Source organism: Lipophrys pholis (assembly GCF_963383615.2).
Source record: "Lipophrys pholis genome assembly, chromosome: 14".
Taxonomy (NCBI): domain Eukaryota; kingdom Metazoa; phylum Chordata; class Actinopteri; order Blenniiformes; family Blenniidae; genus Lipophrys; species Lipophrys pholis.
This window is the reverse complement of record NC_137633.1, coordinates 7,240,333-7,264,156: the sequence shown is the minus strand read 5'-3', so window position 1 is coordinate 7,264,156 and position 23,824 is coordinate 7,240,333. Positions and strand designations below refer to the sequence as shown.

Here is a 23,824-nt window from a genome sequence, read left to right as displayed (position 1 = left end):
AAAAAGATTAAATTAAGGAAGGATTAACTTCACACAACAATAAATGAATAAAATCTCATTGAAAACAAAAGAAAAATACACCAAGTCAACATATAGTAACATAATTCAATCCTCCAATGTGATAAGAAAATCAAAAAATACAATACTCCATGCACACTTTGTGATAGAGAATCTAAATATAATGGATTGCCCCATTTTGAAAAGTTGTAGTTAAGTTTGGGTGTAATTATAATATGAGATGTATAAGTTTTTGTTATTATATATTATATTGCTGCTCCATACAAAATATAATATTATAGATTTAAGTTTAACAATGTTTTTGTAAAATGTTTTTTTTAATCATATATTACCACATAACCTATTAATTAACTCATAACTTAGTATGATACAATTTCAAGTAATTCAAGTTGTATTTATTTAAAAAATAAATAAATAAAATTTACAATATTTTTTGATGATATACTATTATATTTTAAAATGAAATATTTGAGCTCATAATGTGAAAGAATATTTTCCTGCTATACGATTGGAAGCAAATTTTCATGTTATAATGTAAAAACACAACATTCTAATGATCCAATTAAATAAGGTATCACAGAACGACGTGATATTATATCACCAGTTTATAATGTGATTTAATAGTAACAGTAATTTTAAATGTTTTACACTGTGTAATATTATACTGATAGATTTGTATGGGTACAATACATATCACAACTTCTGGAGACAGCAGATAAAAGGGTTTTTAATCTGTGAATACCAAAGAAAATAAGAGGAGATTTTATTCCGGTAATTGAATCGGGTCGTGTGACGTAATGATCTGTTAGTCAGTCATGCGCTCACAGGACTGAACTGCTCTCTTCCGAACTGTGAAAAGACAAAGACAAAACCTCTCATTTTTCAGCTCAGTGTGTGAGGAGCGTGCCTCAGTCGCCCCCGTTCTCACTTTAGTGGCGCCACACCTTCATTTGCAGGTTGTTCGGGGTGGGGGTGGGGGGGGGGGGGGGGGAGCGCTGCGGTGTGTTGTGCCTGGCTGTGTTAGTCTTTGGATTTGGACGAGGCTTCATCTGAGCATCTTTCTTTTGGGGGAAAATTTTGGCAGGTGATAGACAGAAAAACACACACACCACCCATGCATGCAGTCACACACACACACACCTGGACATTGGTGTGTGTGTGTGTGTGTGTGTGTGTGTGTGTGTGTGTGTGTGCCCAGATGGAAGGTAGCGTGGTGGCAGCTGGCGTGACGTCTCCCACAGGACTGCGGCGTCGCCGGAGGGGGACTCTGAGCGGACGCTGTCCTGCTCTGTGCTTCTTGTGAGGGAACCTGGGAAGGGTGGCAGCTGCAGTTTGACTGGTGTGATGGCAGTTCCACATTATGGAGGCACAAAGAAGCACCTTTAAACACAAAAACACAACTACAAACTGTCTGTCTGCCTGTCTGCCTGTCCGCCCGTCTACCAGTCCGTCTCGGTCCTCTCTCCTGTATGTGTTTGAGGCTCCCAGTGTGCGGCTCACGCCTCGTTCACAGTGCCAACACCTCATTAGTACAATATGCAAATGAACTGGCGCAGGGCCAGAGGGTCAGAGCACAAACTGGAGACGGAATAATAGCACAATGCTGCATCTTTGTGTGTGTGTGGGTGGGTGTGTGCGCGTCTGCGTGTGTGTGTGTGTGTGTGTGTGTGTGCACTGTCCTCAAGATTCATTCCTCTCCTCACCTGTCTTTGTCCCCACGCCGGGTCCACGCTGCGCGTTATGTGGGTCAGCCCTCGCCCACTGTTCACTTCGTGCCCTGACAGCCTCTAAATAACCGCCACCCTGACATCTCCACCCGCTTTTTTTTTTTCCTCCTCTCTGACCAACTTGCAGTTACGCACCGGGTCTGCTGCATTGTTCCACGTTTGGTTTCCTCCGGTCTGGAACACCAAACAGCCGTTTGGAACTGCGTCACCTTTTGAATGGGAAACCCCACCTCGGAGGTGTGGGAGGCAGATGGGTGCAAAGGCAAACTCAATCAATCCTTGGACATGAAAAATGGGAAATATATGGCAGCTTTCACCTGTTTTTTTTTTTTTTATTATCAAACAAACAGAGCTGAAGGCCAGATTATTCCCACCAAGGGTTACAAGGGAACATAATCTGGAAGAGAGACACTCTGCAGAACCAGTTTGGTTTGGTGATGAATTCACATAATTAACGTTCAATCTCCTTTTTCTGATAACAGTGTCTCGGTGTCCCGTGGCTGTGAAATATTTAATGATATCAAACTGAGGTCTACGCTCTATAAAAGTACATTTCATTTGATGAGCCACAGTGGAGCAGTTTGGGATTGTGCCAGAGGGAGTAAAAAAAAAAAAAAAGAAAGGAAAAGAAAAGGAAAGGCTCCTCCGATAACTTCTTTGTACCAAAATTGCCCACACCTGGCATAACAGCACCAACTGCTTCAGTTTGCACACTGCGCATAATGAATGAGTCATGGAGAGCAGGAGAGGGGCGCCCCTGTACCAGCTGCTGGGAGCGTTTAAAGGAGGGATGCATTGTGAGAGGAGAGGAAATCCACTGCAGCCACTGTATGCGCGAATTAATCAGACGACGGCGTGTTCAAATTCTGACAAATCATGAGCAGAAAAATGTTTCGGGTTTCTCTTCAAATAGTGAGACGGCCGAGCACGAGCACGTTCCCTCCTCATTACACCTTCACCCCGTAAACCTCAGCAAGTTACAACAAACTAATAAGGGCAACTATCCATTTATCATCCACTCATTAATTCATCCATTAATCATTCATCATCCATCCATTTATCATCTATGCGTCAAACATCCTCTCGATTCATCATTCAACCAACCATTAATTTTGCTTTACATTACTATACATCAGTCCATCCATTCATCCATCCATCCTTTCATACATGTGCCATTTTGTGTAGTCTGGTAATCCGCAGCCTTCATTAATTGTAATTAGTCTTCTTTTTTTTTTTAACCCATTACAAATCAGCTAATCAGGGTCGACTGGGCTATATTTGTCATTACTTCTTGCATCTAAAGAAAAGTCAATTGATTGCCTAATTTATGCTTATTTCTTTATTCTTTCACAACCTGCGTTACGTTGGTCAGTGTATCTAGAGCAGTCGCACTCATAGCTATTGCTTAGGCTTTAATAATAAAGTTGACATGCCTTTCCATGTGAGCCGGCAGTACAGTCAGTCACTTGTTGTCTTTTGCCTTATTCAAAATGTCAGAGGATAGATCTTATTCTCGTTTTGAAAGGCAGCTTGTTTTCTTCAGGTGTTGTTGGATGTTTGACGTTGACCTTGAATGTTTGAGAGAAACTGTGACACAAAAGCGGACCAGAGCATTGTGATTTTCAGTTTTTGTCCTTTATACCTGTATTTCCTTAACTTCCATTTTTCAACACTCTTATCTAATTTTGTCTTTTTCTCTTTGGTTAGAACAGTCAGCAGGTTTATGCTCATACCTGCATGCCGTGTGTGGATTTGATCTTTGCGACTTCCTGCCAAAAATATCTTTATAACTTATAAAATTGTAAAAGATGTGACACCAGACGGGTGGGACCTTTTTTACAGGGAAATATTTTCTATTTCGAAGCATTTATACGCTATAAATTCAGAAAAATCTGTGAATTTGTTCCGAACTATTATATATATCAGTGTTTCTATGCTTCCATATACCCATGCATCTTTGTTATTTTCATTAAACACATTTCTTTCAGTCTCCGAGCACGTCGGCAAGTTCCAAGTTTCAAATCCCAGCTCCCATATTATCACCGGCCAACACTGTGTCCTTCTATGAATATGGACCGAGTTGAAGGATCAGCAAGTGTTTTCTGAAATATGCGCCGACTGTTGTGTGGTGTTGTCATAACCACTCCAATAAATTCAAAACACCTTGCCGAGGTGAAATGCTTTAATTCCTTGTTTCAACCTGAGTTCGTGTGGTGGGAAATTTATTCACAAAATGAAGCATTTGTAAAGCTATAAAACTATATAGACCCAGTCTCTAGTGACATTCTATTGTAACCCATTAGTGGACCTTAAACCTTCAAAAAAAAAAAAAAGCTTTTCTTTTGTAATAATAGTGACGTGGCTGTCTTACTTTTGTATGGCTCCTGCTTTTTACATTACACTTTACCATGGTAAAACCCAAAGAGCGCTCAGAGCTCCACATTTAGATTGACGTAGCTTTTTTTTTTCCTTCTTCTTTTTTTTTTCTTCATTTTCAAATGTGGTAAATTGTTAATTTTGACTTAGGATGAATGAGTTCTCAGTATACACATAGCTGCTGCAGAAAGCACCAGACTCCTCAGACTGCACTTGCATGCTGCACCCTCACTGATTGGTTTGTCCGCAAACCAATGACTGTTCACCCATTTTACAGCCACCGTTTCTGTTCCTTTTGCCTCAGTGTTGTTTTCCATTTCTGAGTTGTCCTTGTTGCCTCTGTTCACCTGTTTATTTTTGTCCATCCGTAAAAAGAAGCCATTATTTCTCCCCCCCCAGGCGAGAGACGACGATGGCCTCGGTGGGAAATTACCCCAGCACAGCTTTACTCAGGACACGCCCAGGCTTGTCTTCAAGACAAACAGCGATGTGCTTGTAAGGACCATAACCCATTCAACACCAGATAGAGGTTAAGCTTGTTGGCTAACTGCACCAGGATGTTTTAATGCTGTTCTGTTCAAGTGTGTTATTTTCTTTCAATGCTGATATGTGACTGGGCCTTTTCAGATTTGGGCAATACTGTAAAAATATTTGACATTAAACAACAGACTCATCCATAGAGCCCTCCCCCCCCCAAAAAAACCCAACAAAAAATACAAAAAGCTAGTACACAAGTGGGATTCCTATTCAAGCTTTTAAGATTGCATACATTTTTAAGTTTCAGCTCCTCGTATCTTTATTACACGCCCAATCATTTTGCTTTGCTCCTTTTCATTATGCATTAAGTGTTTTTTGGTTTTCTTGCATTTTATCCAAATTCATTCACATTCAAAGTGTGTAAAATTGAAGGATTGTCTATTTATTCCAATGCGTTGTGTATTTTTGCTCATTCACCAATATTCATTGAGCTTCTAGAGATATGCAGGCCTTTACCTAACACTGAAGTTCTCAGGTAACCAAGAAGTGACTAATAACATAGAATCTTCTTTAAAAATATAATAAAAGTATTGTTTTTTTGTTTCTTTTACATTTCATCACATGCATATAATCCCCAAGTATGATCAATTGTGTTTAATAAACAGGTTCAGAGGTGGATATTGTTTTTAACAAGCTAATTTCTCCTTGTTTGCAGTTTTCGGATTAAAAAAAAGAAGCTAAAATAGGTTCATGATATGTTCATTACACTTTGACAGCACAGTGATCATAGCAAGGAAGTAACTGCTACCACTGTAACTATTGAAACTAGAACATGATGTTTTTACTCATTAGTTGCAAAATATGATAAACCGTGTTTAATACCCTACAGGAAAAAAAAAGAAGCATCAGGCTGTTTTTCTGGTTTATGCTGGTGTGACGTCACAAGCATGTGGGATTTATTACATTTGAATAAGCTAATTTCTCCTTTTTTTTTTTTTTTTTTGCATGTATGGCTTGGAATAAGAGCTTCGACAGGCCAGTACGCTACCGGCTTTATGATCGTATTTATTTATGAGATGCGATCACGCTGCTGCTTTCAGCAGTGCTGAGGCCGACGGAGACGTTTGGTCTGGGGAAGCTCAGCCTGCTGCGGTGACATTCAGCCACAATCCTGTCCCATCAGTCTTGCAGCTGGAGTTATTTTACTCGCCACGTGAGCACGAGCGTGCGCCGTGAAATATAGTGCAATTGAGCTTCACCTGGACAAGTGAGAATGGCCTTTGTGTGTCACATCCATAATGACTGATGGGACAGCTGGCTGTGATAAGAGCAGCCTCCCGGGGAGTGTAGTCTTCATCCTCTTTGGCTTTTATCTACAGTCTTAACTTTTCATGTTCTCTTCCGGTTTTTGATGAACAAGTAAGGTACTTACGGCAGGGAGAGGATATGAACCAGATTTATTTCCCTCTTTCTCGAGCCAGGTAATTATAACAATCAAACTAGTGAATGAGGCCGCTGTAAACGAATAGCTTGGCTAATCATTGTAATAAGTCCACATGTTGCAGATGGTCTGTTAAGCATCCCCAAAGTTTAATTTTCTTGTGTAAACTTCAGTGTAAGCTCTACTTTGTTTTCTTTCTCCCGGGGACCAGTTGCTTTAAGATGACAGTCTGTTGCTACGTAATCTAGTTTTTGGACCGAGTCCATAGTGAGACGAGTGCAGTGTTTCCGCTTGGCTGCATGGCTTGTTTGTTTTTTTTTTTGTTTTTTTTTATAGACCCAAGTCATCAGGTTAGATACTTTCCTGCAGATTGTTTGAAGTGTTGGATGATTTAACCATGAAAAAAAAAGATTGGAGACAGCGCCTTGCTTCGAGCACCTGGTTTGTTTTTACGGGGTTTAATCCTCGTGTTTTGCACTCGTGCGATTACGACAGCAATCTGAGAAGTGTCAAAAGAATCACGTATCGTCCTCAGCAAGCAGGGGGGGGATCTGGGAGTTGGGGGTTAGGAGGAGCGAGATACAAGCCTCTCCCTTGATGCACTTTTCCTGCTTAACCCTCCTCATTTTCTAAAACCTCTTCATTCTACATAGATAAGCACTCGAGGCACCGCTGCCTCTTACAAAACATTACAATCTGCACAACTGTCTGAAGCCCTTCAGCCTCTTAACCCTCTGCAACCTCTTCTTCTCTCTCTTCATTATCTGAATCCTCCACATCCGCTGTACTGCCTTCAAACATCTGCAACCTCTTCCTCGTCTGTCTCTAAAACCTGTTGGTCCACAGCCGTCTTTTCCTTTTTCCTTGTTTTACCACAGCAATCTACCCCCGAGAAAAGATCCCCGTTCTTCATTTCAAGAATCACCTCTCCTAACTTTTGAGTTCACACCTAATTAGGCAGTGATACTAGCTGTTGTTCGATCTCGGGCTGGGGGGGGCTGATTCTTGAATCCCACTGACCCATTCGGATGTGGCCACCACGCATCTCTAGGAATGCAGTAATTGTTGCAATGTAAACGGTTAAAACATTGCCGCCATCGCTGGTTCGTTGGCCACGATGGAAATAAATGACCATAATTACATCCAACTGCAAACATCTGTGTGCAGGAGAGGGAGAGGGAGAGGGAGCAAGGAAAAGAGAAAGCACAACTCCATTAGCGTAATGCGCAGTGAAATTTCACTCACGGTGCAGAAAGTCGTTAAGTGCTCTCCATCTGTCTTTCTGAGTCGAGGAAAATTTCAGCACATTTATTATTTAAAATATCCAGGGCCTACCATTATCAAACTCAACTTGATGAGAGCACCTTTTTGACTTTTACTCAGTCATGCCTCATTGAATTATCTTGGGCTAAATGGGCAGTTAAAGCGTGCCGGATTTGAGGGTCTGACATCGGAACTCTTGCTGCTCTGTGTTTCAACATTGTGGCCGCCACGTAGTCCTTAAATCCTCCGACTGTTTGTCCTAAACCTTAGGCTGTACCACTCAGTTATTAAGTTATTCTGCCTGAGAGACACAGCTTAATCTATTTGAATTCAGACTCTGGTCTGTTTCATGTGCCTCTGTTTGAATCAATGCACCTTTTGGGCCACAATTGAATGTAAATCATGTCATCCATGCAATGATGCTGATGTTTAAACACATATTGCTGCTACAGGACAGCATGCTATGAAATCCTGGCCGGTGTTACGATGCTTCTGCCCAAACAGCCCAATGTGAGTCCACTGTCTTTCAGCTGCTGCCAGACATGCCCCTGCCAAATAAACCGATATGTAGTGTGTGGAATTAAGTTTATCCACCTTCCAGTTGCATCCCTCAACTTATTAGCATTCAGCAGGGGGGCTTAAGGGTCCGCATGATGGATGGATGTCGTTGAAGGGTCTGACAACTGATTAATGCCTTAATTATCTCCAGCGAGGACCTGCCACTCCTCCCAGAGCTGACAGAGTGAGCTGTGTGTGGCCTGACGAGTAACGCCATGTTCAGGGCTCGCCCACTGCTATCTGCTCTACCAGGGTCACATCCATTTTCTTCCCCTCGAGAAAAAATGTGCACGTTTCGCACTGAAAAGGTGTGTAACGTTGATGAAACAGTGGGGCAGGGCGTTTTGGGATCTTTCCCACTGCGGCGACCTAGAAGGACAAGTTTTCCATTGAGCTCGTGCATGTTTGGACCTGGCAGTAGTTTGCTTCTAGCACAGAGAAGGGATTTAACAGTGCACTACTGTACATAAAGAGATAAACAACACCCAACTGTGTGAATGAAACCGAGAGCTCAGAGTCCCACTGTGCCTGTGAAAGATAAGGATCTTGTAAGTCTAATAGCTTCAGTGATACTTGGAGAACAATAACTGATTTAGATTGGCGTCACAAAGAATTATATCAGTGGGACAGAATATGCAAAAAAATTGGAAAAATTAATCAGAGCATAATTCTTCAAACTGTGAATTGTAAATCATCTCGAAACAAATCATCTCAAAAATGATAGTTGCACTGAGGCTTACTCATTGCATTTTCAGAATAATATACTTGTTTTATGTATGTGTTTTATTATTTTGTATCACAGCATGCATCCATAAATGGTCCCACATATTGTTTTGTGTACAAACAGCAACACATGTGCAATGTCCCCAAGTAGCTGATTTCAATTTAAGAATGACACCAAAATCTCTTACTTTTTTGAGAGAGATAAAAAAAAGAAGCGCAATTTCAGAATAACTGTTGTCGCATCGGTTTTTAGCAAATATGAGTGTCTCTCCAAAGTTTCAAAGAAAAGCACGGTTGGCCTCAAGTCATTACACGATAAAAGATTCAAACATTATATTAGATTTAATTTTTTAAGCGTTCATCAATCATTTCGAATATCCCTCTGAATTTATAGACACACTTTTTGAGTTTAACCTAAAGGTGGCTGTATGTTGCATCAGAAGTTATAGCAGACTAGCCATTTAACCCTGAGTAAACGAGTCCTGTATTACCACTCTGGCAAGAATAGGGAGTGACTCACTATACCATCTAGTTGTACAGAGAATTACAGAAGAATAAAAAAGCAGCAGGTGCAATACCTGGATCACAGGATAAATGAACACAACTTTACAAAGTGCCAAATCTCTGGCATTCAAACATGACAGACTGCATCTTAACCCATTTCACAATAGTAAATCACAACACCGTAGATCAGGCAGCGAAGGATATAACCTCAACTTATTTAACATGCTTGAAAGTCCTTTTATACTATAACAGAGTCTACATTTTAGCATCAGACTTGTCTGAGCTGTGATATTTATTGACTAGCTGGAACCTAATTCAAAACCAAATGTTGAAGTACTCTTGAGGAAATGTGTCTTTTTGTTTTGAGGCGTTGGGCTCTTGGGTTCCTGTTGTTAAATGATACTTAAGTGCATCGTGACTACCAGCAGGAGGCGTAAATGGGTATTCCTTGTTGGACAGAGAGTTAAAGGCAAAGTCGTTTCAATAGCACTTAGCAGTCGAATGTCAGTATGTGCACAATCACTTCTGTAAGACTAGAGTGGAACAAACACAGCGATGCAGATGCATGCTCAAACGCATACATTAGATGAACTGAATGCAGACAAGTACGTTCATACAGACTTCAGAGTTAAGTGTTTACTCTTGACTTATCTGTAAAAGCAGTTACAAATAGAGCTGGCTTCCCAAAAAAGAAATTTATTTTTTTAAATGGGCTTATCTCCAGATGGTGTGGAAGCTGAGCTACATCTCTTTCTGGGTACTTAAACCAAAATTGAGCTGTATCTCATTCAAACCAAATTAGAAGTCTTTTGTATACAGGTTGACAGACACTGATACGGTATATGTTTTTTGTTTTTGTTTTACCTTGCAGGTGTGTGACTGGTGCAAACATATTCGCCACACTAAGGAGTATTTGGACTTCGGTGCTGGTGAGCGGAGGCTGCAGTTCTGCAGTGCCAAATGCTTAAACCAATACAAAATGGACATTTTCTACAAGGAGACCCAAGCTGCACTACCTGGGGCATTGTGCAACCCAGGACACGGGGCTAGTGTGGATGGCAAGCCAGACTGCAGTGGTGGGGTGCAGCTGCTCACGCCGGAATCCTGGGGAACACCTTTGACGGACCTTCGACGTAAAGCTCCTTCACCGGGGGGACCTTCCAGCGCATCTGCTTTGCCACTTTCCACTTCTTCTGCCACCTCACCCTCAGACACTGCTGCTGTCTGCTCCCCATCGTCCTCCTCTTCAGCCAAAATCCCCACACCCAGGCCACACGAAAGCCCTACACTTCCCCCTCCACCTGTCCCAACTTTACACCCATCAGTTGGGGTTCCCCCTGGTAGCCCTCCCATGGTGATGACACCACGAGGACCCATGCCCCTGCCTCTGTTCATGGAGCATCAAATGATGCAGCAGATTCGTCCACCATATCTTCGCCCCTCGGCACATCCAGCAGGGCCAAACAGCCCGCTGTCAAATCCCATCATCCCTGGTATTGGTCCACCACCTCCCCCAAGGACCCTTGGTTCAGCATCAAGCCCCATGCATAGGCCTCTCTTGTCTCCACATGTCCACCCATCATCCAATCCTAACCCTGGAATGATGCCCCCACATCCTGGACTCCATATGCCGGGTCTGCCCCCTTTCCCTCCAGTTAACATGATGCCCAATGGACCCATCCCCTTGCCCCCAATGATGAACTTTGGCATGCCATCTTTGGCACCATTGGTGCCCCCACCAACTCTTTTGGTCCCATACCCTGTCATTGTACCCCTGCCAGTCCCTATTCCTATTCCAATCCCAATCCCCTTCAATCCCAAATCTTCCAGGGACCAACCTGAAAGCAGTGGCTCTGTCCGCAATGCCCCAGACCCTTCTGAAGGTTCAGCCTCTGGGCCTCACTCTCCAGGCTTTTCTGGAGGTGACAGAGGGGAACAGAAGTTAGAGCCAGGTCATGGACAGAGTGTTTCTCCTGTGCGCTCAGAGAGAAGCAGGACAGCTTTAGTTGATTTGACTGTAAAGGCGGAGGACAATTCAGGCAACCTTTGTTTAGCCAGCGGGCCTGCACTGATTGATGGGGTTATTGATCTCACTGTGGGCCAAAGGTCCTGCCAATCACAGGTAATTCAAAGGATGCTACCTGGTGTTCAGGTCAAAGTAGAGACAGAAGTTGAATCAAGATCTCCACCACTGGTGTGGCGAGAAGGGAAAGGAAATCGAGATCATGAAGAGGACGGTCTGAACTCACTGGGCCTCCTCAGTACTGCAGAGCTGGAAGGTGGCACACAAACTAGCACACTGGAATCATCACCCCTACCCTCCAGCTACGACAGCCCTTCGAGTAACCTCGATCCTCCAGTAAACCAGCTCAATCCCTGTGTCGCTAACCTTACAACACCATCCTTGCCAAGTCCAGTACGGACCCAACCTCTACTCCTCCCCCAGTTCCAAACAAGCCCCGCTGCCCCTTGTAATGTAATAGTTAATGGTACAGGATGGCATCCACTTCTTAATCCAGCATATGAATCTTGCCCTGACCGAAGAGGAGATATGGTTAAGGTAGAAGGGGGCACTGGGGAGCCACCAGCCAATGGCGAGCTGGAGCATGAGGCACTGAAAGAGAACAATTGCTCGGTGGGTGAGTGGGATCCAGGTAAGCGGGTCTCAGCACAAGATGAGCTAGTGAACAGGGCGGAGGGAAAGCCAGATCCGGACTCCAACTTGGAGGAAGGGGAACATGCCTATGCCCTGCCACTGCTGTCAACAGGTGGCTGCGTTGTCATCCAGCCTGTGCCAAAGCCCGCCGCTGACAAGGCGGCCATCCTGTCCTGCTCCATTAGTGCACCGCTATCAGCTGCCGGGAGTCCTGAGCTGGAGCCGCCACTGAAGAGGAGGTGTCTGCGAATTCGCAATCAAAACAAATGAGGTGGGTTAAGCCCCAGTATCTTCCTGTGAGAAATTTATGGTTATGCTCTTGGCTTCAGATGAGATTTATTCAGTGACATTTTGTAATTCACAGCAGGGTTCCCCGTCATATTATCATTTGTGTTTGATTTTATTTTATTTTTTTAAATGTCTCTCATTCCCCTGATGGAGCCTTTAACAAATTCAGGTTCTTCCTTTTAAACATTGTCTTTAATGAGGTGTTTGGTATTCCCTTTTAGTCATTTAATCTGAAAAGGTTATTTAGTATTTATTATGATAATTTCTCAATGTGAGACTTGATTCAAGGATAGACAGAGTTTCTATGCAAACTCTACGGACTCTATCAAACAATACTGAAAAGAATAATTGCTCAACAAATGGGCACGGGTTTCAACTCTGTTGAGACAGATGTGCAGGTATCTGAATTTTTCTTCGAAATAATTCCCCCTGAAGAAAGATTATTTTGCCTGCATCAGCTTTGACTCAGACATGCTTTGAATAAATTCTGTATTCTGGCTTTATTAGGTGCATTTAGGCTGTACTCCACCATACCTAGGTGACTGGTTAGAGCCTTCGACTGTCGTTCGTTTAAGCAAGTGTTCAGTTTGAACTTCTGGATCCAACAAGCTCATTTTAGATGTCACCCATGTACAGTTTCCTTTGTGATTCCGATGTTTTAAGGCTTATCTTTCTGGACGGCATGTTTAACCAACATATTAATTTACCAGACCCATATTTTTCACACAAGTTTGCGTATTGCTTTTATATCATCAGAGGAGTACTTGTTGCTTTGCCATGAGTGGCAGATTACCTTTGTGAGCTCCGAGATGGAAACGGGAAGTCTTTCACGCCGAAGGATTTATTCAGCACATTAATGCTAAATTTAATGATGCTCTCATCAAGTTATTAATTAAATGAAATTGTATTCAAGAGCAATTGAAGTCCAATTCAGGTTGTGGTAACAGGAGGCGAGTGCTCTGAATAAGATTAATTGGTGAGGACAAAAGATGGAAATCAAGCCCCCTGCTCGGGTGGCGCTGCTAAATGCAAACCTGCAGCTGCAATGAACATAAGTGATGTACTTTAATCTGCAGATATTTAACGATAGACTATTTATGATTATTGATATAGGAGATTGCAAAAGGGTGAGTGCTATGGCTCACCTCTTGGTACTTGCCTGCGTTATCATTAGGCATTCATTATGAAATATCTCAAACATGATGTAAAATTTATGCCAGCAGAGAAGCAGATGTTGAATATTTTATTTTTTATTTGCCCAAAAGTGCCCTCAAGCTGATACTGATTGCATGTACCGCAGTGAACAAACTGAAAATTAGGGAACACTGCTCGAACGTGATCCTCGGTGATTCGAACATCAAAAATGCGTCTCACTCCAAACTCAACAGGATCCTCATGCTTTGCATTTACCTTAAAGCTTTGCTCGTAATTCATGCATCAAATTTACCCAAAGCAGCCTTGACTCAGTCTAATTCTCCTCCCACTCTGTTTCACAGATGGATGCTCTGAGGACCGCAGTGCCATCAACGACACTCACTTGTCCACCCCCCCACCTCCGAATCCCACCACTCCCAACTGCACTGCTCACACAAACACACACAGTCCTCACCCATCGTCCAGTCTACCAGCACCACAGATCGCCTTCGACCACGGATAAGAGTCCCAACAAAACCCAATGACATGTATCACAGCAGAGCGAACAGGACTCCTTTTTTCGTCTGTGTAACAGACACTGATGGACTTCAGAAGACTGGTATTGCGTCCGGCCATTCTTTGAAGTGGAAATGATATATTCCTGCAACAGGAGGACTTTCACCCCGCCGCTTCTCTCCTTGTTTAGAGACTCTCAGCCCATACTGCCCCCGTGGAGTCAATCCATCTTCCCCTATCAAGCAAGTTTTTTCCCTCCTACAATGGAAGGCCGTCACTTTTCTGATATTCAAAGCCGCTGCCATGAAATTAGCATCATCCATCCTGTAGACTGCAAAAACATATATTGTAACCTCTACTGCAATTTTCAGAGAGGAGGTACTTTTCTATAGTTTCCAGAAATCATAGGGGCACTACCTTTTTATCACATGGTCACACAACTGAGAACCCTCTGCAGTTTTCAACACTATTTCGCATTAGCTGGCAAACCACAGCAGCAACTGGCAAAACCCTGTTTTGTTTTTAAGACTGGAAGCATCCACGTAGATTCACCATGACTTCATTTCTCCATACAAACCACTGAGCTTCTTATTTCTCTCTCTCTCTCTCTCTCTCTCTCTCTCTCTCTCTCTCTCTCTCTCTCTCTCTCTCTCTCTCTCTCTCTCTCTTTCTCTCGCTCTCTCTCTCTCTAGATCATTTCACAGCATCATTTAGCAGTGCAAAGGGAGACAACAAAAACAGAGAGCTGCCTTGGTTCAGGCAGGTTGCTCTTGAAAAATGTATTTCCCCTCAGCAGGTCACTGCAAAGCACCTTTTCTAAAAGGGGCGATATTAGGAAGTGAATGAGGAAGATGGATGGATCATACAGTACGTAGGAATGTCTTTTAAGAGACTAGGTTCAGTAAGGAGGATTATTTCCTGAGTATAATCAAGTATGTAAATTCAACATTACCAATATGATTCATGCCTAACCCATGATTGCGACCTCTACTGGCCTTGGAAATTATAGCAGGAAGAAATCCATATATGGAGGATGTAGTGAATTGATGGATCACCTATATTTTTTGGGGAGTTTCATCTGAGACACCAGCTTTCAACTCCTCAATGATTGCTCTCCAGTAAATACCATTGAACCACAAGCCAGGATGTGTTTGCCAAAACAAAACATTCATTAGAAGAGGAACAAATTGGTTCATAACAAAGGTTTTATTTGACACTACTGAGGAAAATACGTGACATAAATGTAATGGATGATACAGAAGTCATATGAAATCAACCCATTCAGTTTCCATACAAGGATGAATTGATTTTGGCTTATTCTGATGAGTTGTAACTCAAAGCAAATAATGCGACGTGACTTAAGGGACATCATGAAGAGATCTTTAAATGAGAGGCTGTGAAACTGTCCTTGGACATAAACCCCCCCTCAATTTTGTTAAGAATCATTTTCTGTTGAATCTGCCAACTGGAGAAAATATTAACTTTCACCAGCGAGTGATGGCGCGTGGGCGGACTCTCGTAGCCTCTGCCATTTTCTTTTCCCGCAACTGTTTGTTTGCTTTTAAACTTTTTCAGGAAATCAGATATATTGTTGCACTAAAGCGAAGCGATTGTCATGATAATCATTGCTGTTATTGACATTTTCCGAGCCTTCGGGCACAATGTGTGCTTAAACTGTAAGCCCCACTCGTAAAAAGTCATTCGAGCCCCTGCTGTTTCAGAACACTTTGAGGCTTTACTGCACCTCCAAAAAGAAAACTGGGATGGCTCAGCAATGTGGAACCTGTGCCAACCAGCAGCGGGTACCCACTCCCGCAGGCTAGTTCTTAATCTTTTCTATAATAGATTACCAGTGATGTTCCTGTCACGGGTTAGTTTGAGACTGACTGCTCTCAATGGGCGTGGGGAGGCCAACTCTCATAAATTATTCTGTCGAGACTTGCAGAAAGAAAAGCTGAATTGGCAATAATTAGAAACATATTGTTGCCTTTTGTTCTACTAGTCCCGCCAAGTTGTTTATATGTTTATCTTTTTGACAATTCTTATGTTTTTTTACAGAACCCTGACTCCATAGACTTGTTGGCATTAATAAGCTGTGATTGTCCTCTCATACATCGCTACGAACCTACAAAATATTTTCATATCTTTTGCTTCTATGACCAGTTTGTTGATTTATCTCTATTTTGCTATAAATATTGTTTTCAAAACTCACTGATAGCATTATCACCTCGGTGTCTAGCTACCGTGATATATAACAGGAAACACAAACGGCTGCTATGTTACAGGAGCTATTTAAGTTTTTGCGAGTTTTCCCCAGATATCACGAGCTGAAAACAGTATATTGCTTTAATAACTTGGCTCATGTGATGAGTACATTTACCTAAATATGTGGACTCACCTTGATGAATACTGACTGAGGAATACAGCCCCAAACAGCTCTGTGTGACATTGCAGCACTTGGTATTTTTTCCACCATTAAGTACACATTTGATTCCACTTTTACACTTTTTTCTGCTCCATTGTGGCCTGTTGATGTTTGTTGATGATTCAATATTAAATATAGCAGGTAACAAGTAAGACTTTGAAAGTAGCTGCTTTTCAACCAAAGATGCCGTAAAACACATGAAGTTGAGAAATGCTGTTATAACAAAGATAATAATGTATGTGTTTATAATTGTATATTTTAGTGTGAGAGGACAATTACAGCATTGTAAGGTCAACATTAATCTATAGCCGAACTGCACTCCCAGTGTTGTCCTTGACTCGGTGTCGGACCTCGTGTTCGCTCTCTTGGCCAGTTCAGATAAACAACATGTCTGAATGTCACCTGTCCAGTTAGATGTGATCCAGTTACACCGTGGCTTAAGCCTGCGAGCTGGGACGCTGCCGCACAAAGGCGGCATTTTAGTTTGCTCTCCCGTGGAGGAGTTTAATCGCAGCAGCATGAGACGAGGTATCATCACATGCCAAAGGCCTCTGTGTGTTTAAACAAAACATGTCACCTAGTTTTCTCTGGAAATGGGATTCAGAACTGAACATTTGAGCAGATAATTTGTAGTTGCCACAACAAAAAGCACTTATTAAAGAAAAGGAAGAACAAAATAAAAGAGGAATACACTGTGAAGACACAGGCAAACATAAGTGGATGTCAAAAGCGATATTACTGTAAAACGGCCTTTTTGGTTTCGCTCAATCCAAAAAGAGCTCGGATGTGCCACCAAAAGCAGAGTGAAACAATAATTCTGGTGAATAACAGACAATGCAAAGTGAGCCTCGCACTGGAGATCGCTGCTTGTCCTGCAGATTTCGTCTAATTCGGTGCTGCCACTGTGGGATGCCGCTCTATTCGCTCCGTGTCCAAATGAGGTCCGACTTCCACTCCTCTCATACATCACAGAGTGAATCTAACTTGGTGTGCGTGTTTGTATGTGATCAGAGGGCCCGGCTGAGATTACACAGCGTCCGCTCGGATTGAGCAGTGTGCAACTCTATCCGCTGCCTGTTAGTCAGGCATTTAGACTGAGTTTGCCGCTTGCCAAGGCCCGGCTTTGGTGTCACTTTAAGCGTTTCCTTGCCCCCTGCTTCTTTTTCTCCACACAAGTTGAAGTGCCCTGTTTTTGTTTGTTTTTTTGCGTCGGTTTCTTTTCACTGCCGAGCTGCATTTGTCCTTTGCTCTATGGGAAAATTCAGTTTATATGCAGAAGAGCAGAGACTTTTCTTGTGGTGCAGACATTCAAACTCTACTCTGTGGTTGTTTCATGGCTTTAATACTTGATATAATTGATAATACTTCTGCAGTTTATTTACATTGAAGCCCCCCCCCCCCCCCCCCCCATGGTGTGATGATCCCTATCCAGGCCTATGCTTAAATCAATCAGCTTCAGCTTTCAGAAGCAGTGATCTACTTTTAAGAAATGTCTGTAGTTTTATTCCCCCAGGAAATTTTTAGACACCAAATTTTCTCCATTGTTTTTGTCCTAATGACTGAAGCCACAAGGGGTCAACAACTGCATTCGAGTCCAGTATAGAAATGAACCATGTTAATGCATCCACTCCATGCCTACATTCTCTTGGCACAGATCCGACTGCTACGGCTTCATCCTGTTCAGACAGACATGTGAACACATTTATCTGGCACAAAAGTAATGAAGCATTTTCTCGAAAATGTCACAATATTCTTTTAAATGCACTCCCCGGAGAACACATGTTAATTGTTTCGGAAACCTTTACCTGACCTTTCCCCTGGTGCCACCACCAGGCCACATTTACAATTTTCCTCCAGCTTGCCGCTGATTTCTCCCTCTCTCTTCCTCTCTAAGTAGGTCATTCTCTGTTCAAAAGGTTGAGGGGGCTTGATTTTGATGAAGAACTAACTACAATTCATTGTTACGCCTCCTTTCAGCCTGCTCACCACCATCACACACACACGCACACGCACACATAGGTAGATGACAACAACGTGGCCAATTACGTCTGTTCCTAATCTGCGCCACACTGTGTTGGCGTTCCAGGCGGTAAACCGTCTCAGACAGGCATGTGGAAATCCTGGACCTCTGCAACAGTCTTTGTGATGGCGACGTGACAAAGTGGTGACGAATCTCCAGCATTCCTATCGGTTTTTCCTTCCTGTTTTTCGTTTTTGATGATGGACTACTGGCGCGGTCAACGGCCTGGATTATGCAATGACAACTTACTCCGAAACCAGGCTGACACGAGCGGCCCACGGACGGAAAAACAAAACGTGACACGGCATCGTGTCACCTTTGGAAAAACAACAGAGAAGTTGCCTTAACTCTTGCTTGTATAATCTCTCCAGTTAAGACAATGACGCCCCCGCGTGTGAGGAAGACTCTCCCTTCTTTGTACAAAATGAAATATACCAGAAACAACAACTTTGTTATCTTGCTAGTGTCAATGTATAGATGATCAGCTTTTCTGTAACTTGTATGGACCGTCACATTTTTGCTAAGAAGACAACCTCCCCTCCTTCTCCCCCCCGTGTCCTTGTTCCTAAACATCCAACCTGTTCAGCGTTTTAACTCGTGGTGGACTGTCAATCTTTTTGTGTACATTTTATAGTATTATTTATTGTTGACACGTTTTTGCATTTGCATATAATAAGAAGAATAAAAAAGTGAAGGTGGTTGGACCTGAGCATTCTATTCCGATGTAAATGCCTGGTGAACAGTGAAATGCTTTTTTTAATTATTAAAAATGGAGAGAGAACAGTGATACAAGGAGGTCTTTTTATTATGAAGATGTAACATGTACATAACATGTGGCCAAAATTGCTTTGGGAAAAAAAAAACAAAAAAAAAACTTTCTTTTGTGTTGTAACGGTATTTGTTTTATTCAGTGAATTGCCCATGACGACAAATAAATAAGAGGCACACACAATTCTGTTTCACGTGGGTCATATCTGTTCAAAAACATCGCATTCTAAGCTTTTACCTGCTTTCTTTATTTGCTCCTGTCTCTTTAAAGCCCCTCCCCTCTGAGAGCACCGTGGAGTCTGATTGGCCAGTTGTTTGCAACTGTTTCGCAAATATATTGATTGTAATTAATTGAAATTATTTTTTATAACATCTCTGTCTCAGATCTTTAAAAAATATTAAGGAGCTACACTTGTCATTCACGTTTTTCTTTTAATCTGATGAAGTTGCAAACAAAACAAAAATTGCATAAGAAACACCAGAAAGTAAAGCCACGTTCGTATTCATTCAAACAGGTTTTCTGTTGTTGATACTAAAGCAATAATCAGCATAAACACTTTTTAAGATGATGAATCATTCATTGAGGCTTTGGCTATTTGATTATTAATGGGAAAATGAAATCACAAAGGAAAAGAAGAAGGTACCAAGAACTCATGCTGTAAAAATCATTTGCTGATGATGAAATCACCTATGAGGCTATTAGATATTAACAAATTAGTATTTGAATCCACACCGGTAGAAGAATCATATCTTGTGTTTAGCATGACGTAAAAACAAACAAACCTAGAAACCTTGGCATTTACTCATAGTTCAGATCTCGTTCGTTCGTGTGTTTACTTGGATTACTGGTAGAAGTTTGACTTTGAATTCAGAGCAGGACAGAGGAGGAGTGTGGACTCCATGGTCTCCAGCACCATCCTGTGGTTTCTCAAAGTAGTGATCCTCTCCTCCGCTGAGAATTGATTTTGTTTTCAAAAGGGATCCTAAACATAAGAAAATAATGTCCCTTCAATGTAGAAACTATAATAAATCGTACGGAAGAATAAGTAGAAGGAATGGGAAAACACACACATTCACAATATGTACATATTCCTCTGTAAAACTCAATCATTTCCTTTTCATATAAGAAATGAACAAATATGAAATGATTACTATGTTTGTTGTTTTGTTCATTCATTATTGTTTGTAAGGCTTATCAATATTAAGATTATCGATCCATCTCGTCTAAATTGCTTGATCTTGAGTAGACGAGTACTGGAGTGGATCTAAGCTGACTCTGGACAAAAGCACTGTCAACAAGTCTTCAATCTATCACAGGGAAAACATAGAGAAAGACAACCGCACTTCAATTTAGAGTCAAACACAGGTATGCAAAGAAAGAACCCCGCAAACTCCACAAAGAAAGTCAAAGATACAAAAGTAGGCTATCTAAAAAAATTTTTTTTTAAAGAATATTAATGTAATTTATATAGAGAACTAATTAAAATAAGTTTAGCAAAAACAAAAGCCCCACTTCAATTTCTCTAAATCCCATCTACAGATATGCAAATGCACACCTCTGCAGGAAGTGTCATATTTCATCAATTGGAACATCTAATGAAGCACAAGTATATGTCTAGCTTGTACTTTGGTACCGTGTTTGAGTCAGTGTCATTACATGTTTTCCACAGCCTCAAAAAACAAGAATTGGACACTATTCTCAAGTTAATGTGTCATAAGTGCTATAATTAAATAATTAAAAAAACAAACAAACAAACAAACAACTAAGTACAACAGTAGCTAAGACCACTTGTACCACTCTTTAACGACCAGTGGGACATTGGGTATAATAAAGAATGTGGTGGGAATAAATGCGCAGTTTAGACTGTGAAGCAGGATATGATGGACAAGTCCACACAGTGGAGGCTAGTTAGGCTGGTCGGTCAGTTTGTTGTGTTAATGCCTCAGTTTGTTAGATATTTTGAGTTTGTTTTGTTGACCTCTTTTATTGTCACAGAAATTTAAGTTTATATTTTGTATTTTTTAAGGGTATTAAAAACCCAGTTTTCAGAAAAAACCTGTTTTCCTCGTTACCTAACTGCTTGGTCCATGACACAGGATGAGGCAAAAAAATTAAAAATATGTCCTTATGAATTCATGCAGTTTGGAACTCTGAAAGTTGCCAAGTAAGAGAGTCTTGTTTTTGAATTGAGAGAGTCAGACCAACAAAATATGTTTCTAAATAACATTTTCATCAACCATATCATCAAAATAAAACTTCAAAGAGTAGGATAATTAAATTACATTTATTTTTATGCAGAGTGGGAAATTCCAAAACAAATCGAACAAACAAAACAAAACAAAAAAATATATTTTTTATTTATTTTTTAAAACTTCCCACATTCCCACTGGGACGATCGTGTCTATAGTCCATACATGTATTTGTCCATGGTGTCCCCTGCCTTTGTCCATGTCAAGTGACCCTGAGTTGGTTAAAGATAATAAAAATGGATGGGTTGTGATTGTGACCTGGAATCTTAATCACAGTCGTGGTTAATAAAAGAGCTCATGGAAAGGACAATAAGGATTGAGTATGGCAGATGCTCGGTGAGATAGTTTACCTCTCCCACTGTCCCTTGTGAGACGGACCTTCTCAAAACAAATGGATTTGGCTCTAGAAAGCAAAGGAATGAGACACGACTGACTGCCTGGCTGGATTTTCCTGAGCCCGTGTCTCCAGCAGCTCATCACTGAGCTATTTTGGACTGCACTTCCCAGAAACCACCTGCCAAACAAACCATATATCTACAGATCTGAGGACTTTTTCCGCGGAAAATTCTTGTTTCTGTAGGTGGCGCTTGAGTGTTTATTCATTCCTCTGCTGAGGCTGTTCCTCCACATGCAAACTAACTGCTCCATATAAAGACATTTTACGAATGTGTCACTTCCTGTTGGCATTACAGTAAACAGTACGCACACATACATCGCCTATGTGATGAATAACAAATAAATGACCTCAAGGTGAATAATTGTTGTAGAACCTTTATCATTTCACAATGATCTAACCATTTGGAGAAGGCTGATAAAAACAGAAATAAAGAACATTATATTACAGTTCCACATTATATACAGGTAGACTATGTATTTGTTTAAGGTCAAGTTTGTTCCATTAAAGTCCAGGTGTTCTAAAAGACTAATAGGGATCTAGATCAGCTTGTCTGACCTGGAATAAATGAATGAAGGTGAAACATTACTCTAAGAATTAATTTGTGGTTCAATACTGTTAATATGATGCAGTGATGTAGAAAAGTTGGTCATTAGACCATGAAAGCTGTGGCAGTTCAGAACGTCACCAGTTGTTACCAGTCTCATTGAAAAGAATAAATGACAACACACAACAGTGACTGAACTGGAACTCAGCAAAACTTCCCACTTTCCAATGGTGAAATTCCCCGTGTGAAAGTGTTCAGATGTATTTCCCTAACTACAGTATATATTTTTTCTAGCTTGGACTGTTCCTATATCCTAGTTATTCATTATTCTATTATTTGATTCCAATGTGTTGACTTCATTCTATCGGTTCCTATACAATCAACCGGAATTTTGACATTTGTTTCAGTTTTGTCATCTTGTAGCTGGAAAGTTGGAAAAGTGATAACAAGTAAGTGTCATGTTGTTTATCAATACAGCTGCTTAGACAGAGTAACTTCTGGGAGCTCTTGTGAAATATTGTATTTTCTCATTACGAATCTCACAGTTTGTTCTTCTGAGATGTGGGATCTTTCCAATATCCCACTTACTCAGGAATTCATCGTCTCTTACACAATATGTATAGTTCTAGGTATTTCCTTCACTTTGGACGAAGGACCTTTCTACATCTCTGTTGGTCTCCATTTGTTCTGAATTGTTTTGACTTGGTTCTTCTACCGTTTAGTGCAACTGGCAGGTGGGTCAGGTATCCCTTCCACAGTGGGAAACAATACATGTGAACTCTGTCAAACTGGGCACATTCCAAAAGGGAAGTGGGACGTTTCCGAGAGCTGCAAGAAGCTAACGTGATTTTACTCAACAGGACTTTACCAAGAGAAAGTATCTGGTCTTGCTCTGGAAAAGACAACAATACTGTATGTTAACACATGAACATTGAAATAAGAATCACTGGGGGATATCTGGTACGTTAAAACTTTCTACACAACCATAAAATGTGAAATCAAACACTTTCATCATATTAAATTATATATTTCCTCAAAAGCACATTATTAAATTGTTTATTAGCTTATTATGGTGATTGCAGTGTTTATTATTCATCTACAAAATTTGGAGATGTGCGTCTTGATAGGTGTTTCTTGTTGGGAAATAAGACTTTTCTCATTTGATTTCGCTCAGAAAAGAGTTAAATAATGTCACATTTGAACGCATCAACCAAGTGCTTTCTTCCCTCCTTCTCTCTTTGTAAATACTTTGTTTGCAGTCATCACTTTGTTTGCAACACAGTGTTATCTTTATGGTGAATTTGTTCCACTGAAAAACTGCCCACCTATCGGCAGACTATACTCTGATCACCTGAGGATCGTGTTTTTGATATATCTGAGAAAGAAAAAAAAAAAACCGCACAGGGAGAACATGCAAACTCCACACAGGACGCACCGTTCCGGGCGGAACTCGAACCCACGTCACTCCACGTCTATGAGTGAGAGCGCCGACCGCAACAAACTAGAAATTGGAACTCGCCGCACTTCCGTCACCCATTAAATCTCTATATTTTCACTTCCTTCGTGAAATAATCCCACAAAATACCTTTAGGTGGCCCTGATACGCCGCCGTGTGATAAGCTTTTGGAGATATTTATTCAAGTTGAGGTGGCTGGGGAAGTGGGGGGGACTAGCCAGATGCATTGTGGGAAACTGAGTCCTCTGAGTGTTGATGTCAGGGGGAGGAGAGAGACTCCAGC

At 41.4% G+C, this 23,824-nt stretch overlaps 1 protein-coding gene across 1 annotated transcript in view; it reads left to right on the top strand.

Annotated features, from left to right (window-relative positions):
* sobpa (sine oculis binding protein homolog a) overlaps positions 1-12,013 on the top strand; it is a gene marked incomplete at both ends in the record, with an annotated part of 43,228 nt that extends 31,215 nt beyond the window's left edge. Inside the window, 2 exons of the mRNA XM_080479578.1 lie at positions 4,521-4,616; positions 9,959-12,013. Coding sequence (XP_080335704.1) covers positions 4,521-4,616; positions 9,959-12,013 — 2,151 coding nt within the window. The remainder of the gene's footprint in view (positions 1-4,520; positions 4,617-9,958) is intronic.
* Positions 12,014-23,824: the final 11,811 nt, after the last annotated feature.